This window comes from Oncorhynchus gorbuscha, linkage group LG02, assembly GCF_021184085.1.
Source record: "Oncorhynchus gorbuscha isolate QuinsamMale2020 ecotype Even-year linkage group LG02, OgorEven_v1.0, whole genome shotgun sequence".
Taxonomy (NCBI): Eukaryota; Metazoa; Chordata; class Actinopteri; order Salmoniformes; family Salmonidae; genus Oncorhynchus; species Oncorhynchus gorbuscha.
In genome coordinates this window covers 14189949-14201818 of record NC_060174.1, presented here as the reverse complement: position 1 = coordinate 14201818, position 11870 = coordinate 14189949, and the positions used below count along the sequence as shown (strand labels likewise).

Here is an 11870-nt window from a genome sequence, read left to right as displayed (position 1 = left end):
ACTTTAATTGTGTGTAAATAGTGCATTACTCATCTCATATGTATAAACTGTCCTCTATACTATTCTACGATATCTTAGTCACTTTAATTGTGTGTAAATAGTGCATTAGTCATCTCATATGTATAAACTGTACTCTATACTATTCTACGATATCTTAGTCACTTTAATTGTGTGTAAATAGTGCATTACTCATCTCATATGTATAAACTGTCCTCTATACTATTCTACGATATCTTAGTCACTTTAATTGTGTGTAAATAGTGCATTACTCATCTCATATGTATAAACTGTACTCTATACTATTCTACGATATCTTAGTCACTTTAATTGTGTGTAAATAGTGCATTACTCATCTCATATGTATAAACTGTCCTCTATACTATTCTACGATATCTTAGTCACTTTAATTGTGTGTAAATAGTGCATTAGTCATCTCATATGTATAAACTGTACTCTATACTATTCTACGATATCTTAGTCACTTTAATTGTGTGTAAATAGTGCATTACTCATCTCATATGTATAAACTGTCCTCTATACTATTCTACGATATCTTAGTCACTTTAATTGTGTGTAAATAGTGCATCACTCATCTCATATGTATATATACTGTCCTCTATACTATTCTACGATATCTTAGTTGCTGTATTCTCTACTACACCACTGTATCTTAGTCCAGTGCCGCTCTGACATATGTATTTATATTCTTAATCCATTCCTTACGTAGATTTACGTGTATTTTGGGTATATGTTGTGAAACTGTTAGATATTACTTGTTAAATATTACTGCACTGTCAGAGCTAGAAGCACAAGCATTTCACTACACCCGCAATAATATATTCTAAACACGTGTATGTGACCAATAAATTAGATTTTGATTTGACCAGATGTGACTTATTTTGGGTCGCCGGTTTGCCTGGCGTGGGTCCCTGGGCAAGAAAAGATTGAAGACCCCTGTGCTAGTACATTGATCCCATCGAGTAAATGTTGGGTAATCTAATCTGTTGTGTATCCATGGTGCTTTGGCGATGGCAAAGCTTCAGCAAGATCACCTTCAAGTGATTTCTGAACTTAATCCCAACAAATGCGTAGAAGACAGGGTTGAGACAGCAGTGGGAGAAAGCAATCAGTCGACACACATAGAACCCATAGTCAAGCCATGTGCTGACCTCACAAGTATTGAAAGGTGCTACGGAGTAGTCGGTCAACAACCTCAGAAATATCACCACGTTGTAAGGCGCCCAGCCAATGAAAAATACTGCCACGATACTGAAGATCAGCTTCACGGTTCGATGCCTCATGTGTGATCTTGACTTGAAGATTGTCCTCAATATCCTCACGTAGCAGAACCCGATCACTGCAAAAGCAGCCAAGAAGAAGATGTTCTGTTGGTAGCTGCCCACTCTCTTCCACAGCGGATCCCAGTATTCACAGTAAAAATGGTTGTCTTCTTCATGGGGGTTCTTTTGGACAGAGCTGAAAATCAAAGCAGGGACGGCCGCCACAAAACTAACAACCCAGATGACGAGAGAGACTGTGACCCCGTAGCAGCCCCTTTGGGAACCGTGGTCGGACAGAGGATGCACCACGGCCAGGTAGCGGTGGATAGTCATGATGGTCAGGAACAAAACGCTGCTGTAGAAGCCAGCGTAGAAGACAAAGGTAACGGTCTTGCAGAGGATCAGGCTAAAGGTCCAGCCCCAGATGTGGTAGGCTGCCCAGAAGGGCAGACCAAAGGTGAAAACCAGGTCAGATAGGGCCAAGTTGAGGATGAAGATGTTGGTGAGAGACTTGAGGTTCTCGTACTTGGCCAGGATGGCCAGGACCAGGATGTTGCCCGCTAGACTCAGGATAGTCACCACAGAGAAGAAGGCAGGGGTGGCGATGGAGCCAAACTTGACAACGCCGTTCTTGTTACAGACCTCGTCTGTATAACCCTCATCATATTCGTAATCGGCGCCGTTGGTTTCAATATCGCCCATGGCATGGCTGAAATCTTGAAAAGTGAATAGTGCAGATTAAATCAATTACATCACATCTTCATTCACATCTTCATTCACAATACACTGTTTTTAAAGCAGCAATTCAAATAATTCAGATGATTTAGTAACACACCTACGACTACAATTACAGAAATATAAAAAGTCATAAAAAAGAGAACACCTGAAACTGCAACAATTAAAATGTAAAAAATGTATATTGTTTTTGCTCTATAGTTTGGTTTGGGTTTAACTCTAGAATGAAGTTTGAAAAATGTGGCTTACTATATCATTAACCAAATCAAACTTACCTGTTGTAGCCGTCATAATGGTTTAGCGTGATGGCCTCACTGTCCCTGCTAGGCTACACAATGATATGAGGACAGGGGAGTTGTGATGAAGGTAAGGTACTGCATCTCTGTTATAAACACCCCCCATAACGTATCTCTTCCTCTACAGCTCCAGCGTAAGACCGGACAAAGGCCCGACCAAAAAAAAAATCTGATTTGTTATTTTTGGGCCAATATATGCGGCGCTTTGGTTGTAAATGAACTGTACGTTCTCCCTTTATAATGCACTCGGCTTTCTCAAATTGATGCGCAAGAGACCAAACCACCACAGATCAAGCGCTCAGATTATGTTCGAGTCTTGGATTGGACAGTGAAACGCACACCCTCGCACCTGCAGCCGACGTGCAGATGTTTAATTTCTCCCTCATGCAGTCATCGCTGAAACCAGCGCAAATTCCTACTGTTGTTGTGTCCAGATTAAACGTGGGACGTCCCTCATTATAATCAAACAGTCGGTTAAATTAAAGGTTATTGGTTAATGCATATTTTATTAGAAGCGATTTTTCGATGAAACAACAATGTCATTGAACCAATGGACTTGCCAGAGATCAGGGCATTAATCAGCAAAGACGCAGAGCAAGCTGATTAGTATTTTGGACAACAAAATTGAAGTCAAAATGATTGATGAAATCTAAGTGTGTCAGCTGCAGTGGCGATTTTAGCCTGTAAATCTTGGCTACACAACACCAAACAATACATTAATTGAACTATAACGGTGACAAACGGTGCCCACAAACTGTTAGGGCCTAAATAAAGCTTTCCCAACAGCAGAGTCCCAACAGCAGACCAAACACCTTACCACTGCTACACCTGGCTATCTGCAGAGCCTTGTCTTGCAGCAAAACAGGTCATTCAGCCTCATTTACTGCCATTAAAAACATAACTGATATGGGTGACTTGCTTAAGCAAATGTGGTTTCTACAGACAATTGAGATGTCCAAACTATGGCATAATGGGATGACAAGAGGATAAGAGGCAATCCGTAATTTCGATTAAGACATTCAGGAGCGAGCTAGGACGGACGTAGTCAATAACTATTTGTTCAGCACTTTTGAAATGTACAGACAGAATTCAGAACATGGGCCATTCTTACAGTGTTCTCCCTGTACACCAAGTCAGAACCGTATGATAAATAAAGGGTGCATTCATATAAGCAGTCAATGAAAGCTCTTACAATATTTGATGATTACATTTCTTAAAAACAGGTAATAGGCTACATGTGCACACCAAGTCAGAAGAGTAGGCAAAATTAAGAGGTGAATATAGATCAAATGATTAGGGTGAGGCACATGGGCTACTAACAGCTTACTACACAACATACACTTCGTATTATTTTATTAGCTATAGCATGCATATCTCCCTGGCATATTACATCATTTATGCAGTAGCATACAAGACAGTTTTGGACACCTTGTTGTGCTGTGTTTACTTGGACAGGAAGGTGACGTGGCAGTCCTTTGTGGGCAAATTTTCGAATCAAACTTTGTCATCAAAGTCCGACATTCTCTGGATTTATGGGGCTTTCAAGACAACTGGGAACTCGAGATTTTTTTTTATACATCATGATGACGTCAGTGATCTTCAGGTCGTAGCTCTAGAAAGAGGCCCGAGTTCCGAATGTACAATTCCGAGTTGGATGAAAGTTCAAAACGTATTTTCCCAGTCGTAGCTAATTTTCCCTGAGTTCCCAGTTGTCTTGAACTCACTTAAGTCAGATTTTACAGTTCCAAGTTAACAGTTGTTTTGAGCGCACCACAAATCATGCTTCATTCATAGCATGGTGTCACGCCCTGGCCATAGAGAGGGTTTTATTCTCTATTTTGGTTAGGCCAGGGTGTGACTAGGGTGGGCATTCTGTTTTCTTTATTTCTATGTTTTTCTGTTTCTATGTTTTGGCCGGGTATGGTTCTCAATCAGGGACAGCTGTCTATCGTTGTCTCTGATTGGGAATCATACTTAGGCAGCCTTTTTCCCTTTTGTTATTGTGGGAAGTTCTTTGTTAGTGGCACTATATCCATTGTAAGCTTCATGGTCATTTCTTTGTTTCTTGTTTTGTTGGTGACATTTATAATAATAAATAAAAATGTACGCTCACCACGCTGCGCTTTGGTCAACTTCTTTAGACGATCGTGACACATGACCAATGTAGAATTATAATTCTAAACTATGAAAAGAGACCCTTAATCTTAGACATGGTAGCACACAGCCACTCCACTGAAAAGCAGACTAATGATTTCGTAGAATGTATGCACACATGACTGTAAGTCGCTTTGGATAAAAGCGTCTGCTAAATGGCATATATTATATTATTATATTATTTCTTTGCAATGCTTGCAGTTAGCCACTGATTAATTCCAAACCATTCATTGTTGAATTTGCAATTTCCAACTTGTTGTGTAATGTTTATGTCCAATGTCCGTTGAGCATCGATATGTTTTATCTATCATTTCTCTTCATTATTTCTCTTCATATAACAAGGATTAAAAATGATTTGCCAGTAGATTGTCAACTTGATTCATGATGATGACTGCTAGCTAAGATTTTGAAAGTATGATATTGTCAGTCCAATCAAAGATACTGTAGACATAGCGTGATTTGACTTAATTTTATCTGTGACAATGACCTTGAGCCTTCTTGGTTGGGAACTTCTAATGTAATTCTATGACAGCACCCAAGGGGCTAGACTTTTCGAGGTCGACCCTTAGGCGTTGACGTAGTGTCTCCATGAGCCAATCACAGCGCAACGCTCTGTATTTTCTGCTGGCTTGCCCCACCACAAAAAGCACTGAGATATTTTTTATTACCTTTATTTAACTAGGCAAGTCAGTTTAAAAACAAATTCTTATTTTCAATGACAGCCTAGGAACAGTGGGTTAACTCCCTGTTCAGGGGCAGAACAACAGATTTGTACCTTGTCAGCTCGGCGATTTGAACTTGCAACCTTTCGGTTACTAGTCCAACGCTCTAACCACTAGGCTACCCTGCCACTCCAATGCTGAAACACCTACATTTTGGAGCTGCCTTACTCAAGTAAACAAAAATATGCACATGCTGCCAAAGTGAACAGCTACTTCCTGAGAGAAATGTATCAGTTTCTAACTGATGACAAAGAGGTCAGCAAACAATGAAGAACAGGGTCTACTTGATGAGAGAGTATCCTTATTCCTCCTTGATGGTGATGACCCAGACCTGATCATGGATTTAAGGAAGCTGAATGGCAAACCACAATCCTCATTCCAGTCCTTTTGGGATGAAGTACAGAAGTATTTTTTACGAATACACAGTTTAGGTCAAAGATCAGACATGGGGAGTACTTGTACTTACCTCTTGCTATATCAGTTGAGGACATGCGTGACACAGTGGAAAAGCGGCTTCCACCAGAAACTAAAATCCCATCAATACAGTGGCTAAGGAATCACTGGCCACTTTAAGGAAATGAAACACGAGCCACTTTAATAATGTCTCTGTATCTTACATTACCCATCTCATATGTATATACTGTCCTCTATACTATTCTACGATATCTTAGTCACTTTAATCGTGTGTAAATATTGTATTACCCATCTCATATGTATATACTGTCCTCTATACTATTCTACGATATCTTAGTCACTTTAATTGTGTGTAAATAGTGCATTACTCATCTCATATGTATATACTGTCCTCTATACTATTCTACGATATCTTAGTCACTTTAATTGTGTGTAAATATTGCATCACCCATCTCATATGTGTATATACTGTCCTCTATACTATTCTACAATATCTTAGTTGCTTTAATTGTGTGTAAATATTGCATCACCCATCTCATATGTGTATATACTGTCCTCTATACTATTCTACGATATCTTAGTTGCTTTAATTGTGTGTAAATATTGCATCACCCATCTCATATGTATATATACTGTCCTCTATACTATTCTACGATATCTTAGTTGCTGTATTCTCTACTATGCCACTGTATCTTAGTCCAATGCCTTAGTCCACATCCAAGCATTACTCCTGTGAGTGGGCCAGTTCTAGCAGCTGCCGAACTTGATTCAAAATCAAATCTAAGTTTATTTGTCACGTGCGCCGAATACAATAGGTGTTGTAGACCTTACAGTGAAATGCTGAATACAACAGGTGTAGTAGACCTTACAGTGCTTACTTACAGGCTTTAACCAATCGTGCAAATAAATAAAACAACAGTAAAAAGACAGGCTATATACAGTAGACTTGACACTCCGGTACCGCTTGCCATGCGGTAGTAGAGTAAACAGTCTATGACTGGGGTGGCTGGGGACTCTGCTCTGACACTGTCTGGTGTAGAGGTCCTGGATGGTACCCTTTGTCATGTTCATCCCAGACACCCCCACCTAGTTCATTATATGATGGGAAAGTTCATGTCACTGTGAAGGACAAGGTTTTCCAGCCATCCAGCCCCCTTCGACACACAGTTGAAAATCTCAGCATCCTCAGAGGAGAGAACTACAGTGAAGATGATGTCTCTCTCAACAAGTCAATCTTGATCAATCAATCTGGGCCAGACCACAGAACCATATATGCCTTTGTTTAAGCATGCCGCACACTCCTGTTTGTTCAACTGGATCTTGACATGCTTATCGCCTGTAGAACAGCACCAGCTGACAGCTGGGCCAACACTAGGGAGAAGATGGAAGAATCAAATGAGAAGCGTGTGAAGAAGTGAGGCACAATGACACACCCACGTGAAACAGCCACCAAACAACCAGAGGCTTTTGAAAAGCGTGTGCATCCTGTTGCAGCTCTTGTGATTGGCCGGTTTGAGCGCCTGGAAAGGAACACACGTAGGAGTACATCAGCCTGCAACACAGGAAGAAATTGCCAATATTACATAACAATTAAACATCATTGATACAGAAGTTGACATGATACATGGCCTCAGCATAAAAGTCCTTAACCAGGAAAGTACAAGCAATTCCGGGACATACATTTCAAGATGTCACAATACATGGTACAGATAAAGAAATGCGAGGAAGAAAATCCATGCTGGTACTGCTTAATCAATTCTTGCCATAAGAACAATTTAAGAAATTAAACTTTGTGCCTGATCCAATATTGACAGCAGACAGACGTGAGCATCAGACATTTGATGACCTGTACAGCCTGGAAACCACTGACAAGGATAGTCCTTATCTGACACCAAATATAGAACGTGTAAAGAGGTGTGCTGCCATGGTCAGTGCAAAGGGGAGAGCGACCATCAACTGTGTTGAATGTGAGAAACCAAGGTGCTTGAATGCCAAAAGCAAGCTGCCTAAAGAAGAACAGAAAATAGTCCAACGCATTTGGGATGAGAACAATTTTAACATGTGGTTCAGACTTTTCCAAGAAGACAATCCATATCACGAGCAGATAGATGGTTTCAAGGGGCTAACCTGTGGAATGCAAATGGAGACGCAGTATTACTCAGCAGTCACAGTGTCATTCCCAGATGTGTGTTTCCATTGTGGATGTCCAGATGTTCTTGAGGGGAAGAGGTAGTGAGGCTCAAACAGCAATATTAACATGTCTGGCCAATGTGCCCAGTGTGTAAGCAAGAAGGAAAGCAGTTCATTACGAGGACTCCAAGAAATCTTAAAAAGAAATGGAACACCCTAGAGACCAGAATAATCAACAAATAAAGGACAAACCAGACCGTGCTGTTGAACAGTAAAAAGCAGCAGGTGATTGTGCTATTGTCTCTGACCACAGGCCGTCTATTTCATTTCCAGACGATTCTACGTGTTGAATCTGTCAGGACCCGGTTGCGAACCCGGGTCTCCGGAGTGAGAAACAGTCACTTAACCAACTGAGCCACGAATAGTCGGCAGAACCCAGAAGATGAGGCAGACACAGCAGTACTTGAGATGGTGTATTTAATGAAGTAACAAGTGAAGTTCAGGAAAACATGTTACTCCACAACCTCAAAAGGAATTCCACAAGAACAAAGGTAATCCTCCAAGACAAAAAGGTAAATCCACAAGGTGGAAGGTATAGCACAAAAAGCCTCAAAAGATACTCAAAAACAAACAAACAAGAACAAAAAAAACAGAATTCCACAAGAGAGTCCACCGGGATCAACAAGAGTTCACAGAGTACTAGGGCTGGGTGCTAACATACAAACACAGAGCAAAGAACAGAGGAAAACAAAGGGTTTAAATACAATCAGGGGAAACGAGGCACAGGTGCAAATAATAATGGGGATCAAGGGAAAACAAAAGGTCAAAAGGCACAATGGGGGCATCTAGTGACCAAAAACCGGAACAACCCTGGCCAAATCCTGACAGAATCGCCATTGTTTGTATTGTATTGTTTGTTTTCACCCTGTAGGCGATCTACTGCATCCGGCCAACCTTTGTTATGTTATGGTGTCTTGTCAAGCTGTTCTTGATTTTTTTTCTGTGTTTCATTTCTCATGGTTATAACGACATTGAAACATCTGCATTCTTTTCAAGATAAATGTTGTAGGTTTTCACATGGAATAATATAACTCTTGAAGCTCACATTAGGCCTAGAGCCTGCGGAGAAAATAGTGACATAAATTAACCAGAACCACACAAACCATATGTACAGCCATATATAATATATATAAGAATTCATGATTCAGTAATTATATGCAGAGCCACTGCCCCATGGTAGGCTACCGTGGTAAATCCCCCCCCTCCATGGTAGGCTACTGTGGTAACCCCCCCTTCCCCATTCACTGACCTTCATGTCTTAAAGTAATGACGGACTGTCGTTTGCTTATTTGAACTGTTCTTGTTTTGAGCACGCTCCCTCCAAACTTGAGACATCTGTTGCATTGTGTTGTGTGACAAAACGACTCATTTTAGAATTAATTTAAATTTAAATTCTTTTGGAACTATTGGATATAAATAAGAGCAATGTCAACTCCCCAACATTACGACCAGGAATACGAATTTTCCGAAGCGGATCCTCTGTTTGGTCCACCACCCAGGACAATGGATCGGATCCCAGCCGGCGAACCAAAACAACGGCGCTGCAGAAGGGGCAGACGGATTTGTCTTCTGGTCAGGCTCTGTAGAAGGGCACATCGCCCACCGCTCCCGAGTATACTACTAGCCAATGTCCAGTCTCTTGACAACAAGGTAGACAAAATCCGAGTAAGGGTTGCCATCCAGAGAGACGTCAGAGATTGTAACATTCTTTGTTTCACGGAAACATGGCTCACTCGGGATACGTCATCAGAGTCGGTACAGCCACCCGGCTTCTTCACGCATCGCGCCGACAGAAACAAACATCTCTCTGGTAAGAAGAAGGGCAGGGGTGTATGCCTTATGATTAACAAGACGTGGTGTGATCATAAGATCATACAGGAACTCAAGTCCTTTTGTTCACCTGATCTAGAATTCCTTACAATCAAATGCCGACCGCATTATCTACCAAGAGAATTCTCTTCGATCATAATCACAGTCGTGTATATTCCGTCCCAATCAGACACATCAACGGCCCTGAAGGAACTACATTTGACTCTATGTAAACTGGAAACCACATATCCTGAGGCTGCATTTATTGTAGCTGGGGATTTTAACAAGGCGAATCTGAAAACAAGGCTCCCTAAATTTTATCAGCATATCGAATGTGCGACCCGGGCTGGCAAAATCCTGGATCATTGTTATTTTAACTTCCGCGACGCATATAAAGCCCTCCCCCACCCTCCTTTCGGAAAATCTGACCACGACTCCATTTTGATGCTCCCAGCCTATAGAAAGAAACTAAAACAGGTAGCACCCTTGCTCAGGTCTGTTCAACGCTGGTCCGAACAATCGGATTCCACGCTTCTAGATTGCTTCGATCACGTGGACTGGGATATGTTCTGCATAGCGTCGGACAATAACATGGATGAATATGCTGATTCGGGGAGCGAGTTTATTAGCAAGTGCATCGGTGATGTTGTACCCACAGCGTCTATCAAAACATTTCCCAACCAGAAACCGTGAATTGATGGCAGCATTCGCACAAAACTGAACACGCGAACCACTGCTTTTAATCAGGGCAAGGTGACCGGAAACAAGACCGAATACAAACAGTGTAGCTATTCCCTTTGCAAGGAAATCAAACAAGCTAAGCGTCAGTATAGAGACAAAGTGGAGTCGCAATTCAACGGCTCAGACACGAGAGGTATGTGGCAGGGTCTACAGTCAATCACGGACTACAAAAGGAAAACTGGCCCCTTCGTGGACCATGATGACTTGCTCCCAGACAAACTAAACAACTTCTTTGCTCGCTTTGAAGACAACACAGTGCCACTGACACAGCCCGCTACCAAAACCTGCAGGCTCTCCTTCACTGCAGCCAACGTGAGTAAAACATTTAAACGTGTTAACCCTCGCAAGGCTGCCGGCCCAGACGGCATTCCCAGCCGCGTCCTCAGAGCATGTGCAGACCAGCTGGCTGGTGTGTTTACGGACATATTCAATCAGTCATTATCCCAGTCTGCTGTTCCCACATGCTTCAAGAGGGCCACCATTTTTCCTTTTCCCAAGAAAGCTAAGGTAACTGAGCTAAATGACTATCGCCCCATAGCAATCACTTCCGTCATCATGAAGTGCTTTGAGAGACTCGTCAAGGACCATATCACCTCCACCCTAACCTGACACCCTAGACCCACTCCAATTTGCTTACCGCCCCAATAGGTCCACATACGACACTATCGCAATCACACTGCACACTGCACACTGCCCTAACCCATCTGGGCAAGAGGAATACCTATGCAAGAATGCTGTTCATCGACTACAGCTCAGCCTTTAACACCATAGTACCCTCCAAACTCATCATTAAGCTCGAGACCCTGGGTCTCAACCCCGCCCTGTGCAACTGGGTCCTGGACTTCCTGACGGGCCGCCCCCAGGTGGTGAGGGTAGGTATCAACATCTCAACCCTGCTGATCCTCAACACTGGGTCCCCACAAGGGTGCATTCTCAGCCCTCTCCTGTACTCCCTGTTCACCCATGACTACATGGCCATGCACGCCTCTCACTCAATCATCAAATTTGCAGACAACACTACACTGGTAGGCTTGATTACCAACAACAACGAGGCGACCTACAGGGAGGAGGTGAGGGTCCTCGGAGTGTGGTGTCAGGAAAATAACCTCACACTCAATGTCAACAAAACAAAAGAGATGATCGTGGACTTCAGGAAACAGCAGAGGGAGCAGCCCCCTATCCACATAAACAGGACAGTAGTGGAGAAGGTGGAAAGTTTTAAGTTCCTCGGCGTACACATCACGGACAAACTGAAATGGTTCACCCACACAGACAGCGTGGTGAAGATGGAGCAGCAGCGCCTCTTCAACCTCAGGAGGCTGAAGAAATTCGGCTTGTCAACAAAAACACACATCCTGCCGGGCTGCATCACCACCTGGTACGGAAACTGCTCCGCCCACAACCGTAAGGCTCTCCAGGGGGTAGTGAGGTCTGCTCAACACATCACCGGGGGCAAACTACCTGCCGTCCAGGACACCTACACCACCCGATGTCACAGGAAGGACAAAAAGATCATCAAGGACATCGAC

At 42.5% G+C, this 11870-nt stretch overlaps 1 protein-coding gene across 1 annotated transcript; it reads right to left on the bottom strand.

The window, feature by feature from the left end:
* Positions 1-535: 535 nt before the first annotated feature.
* On the bottom strand, positions 536-2446 carry LOC123991249 (chemokine XC receptor 1-like). Its single transcript, XM_046292658.1, has 2 exons — positions 2291-2446; positions 536-1996 (listed from the first exon to the last, which is right to left on the bottom strand). Exons 1-2 carry the CDS (start codon positions 2304-2306, stop codon positions 960-962), a joined length of 1053 nt encoding a protein of 350 aa, XP_046148614.1. The 5' UTR covers positions 2307-2446; the 3' UTR covers positions 536-959.
* Positions 2447-11870: the final 9424 nt, after the last annotated feature.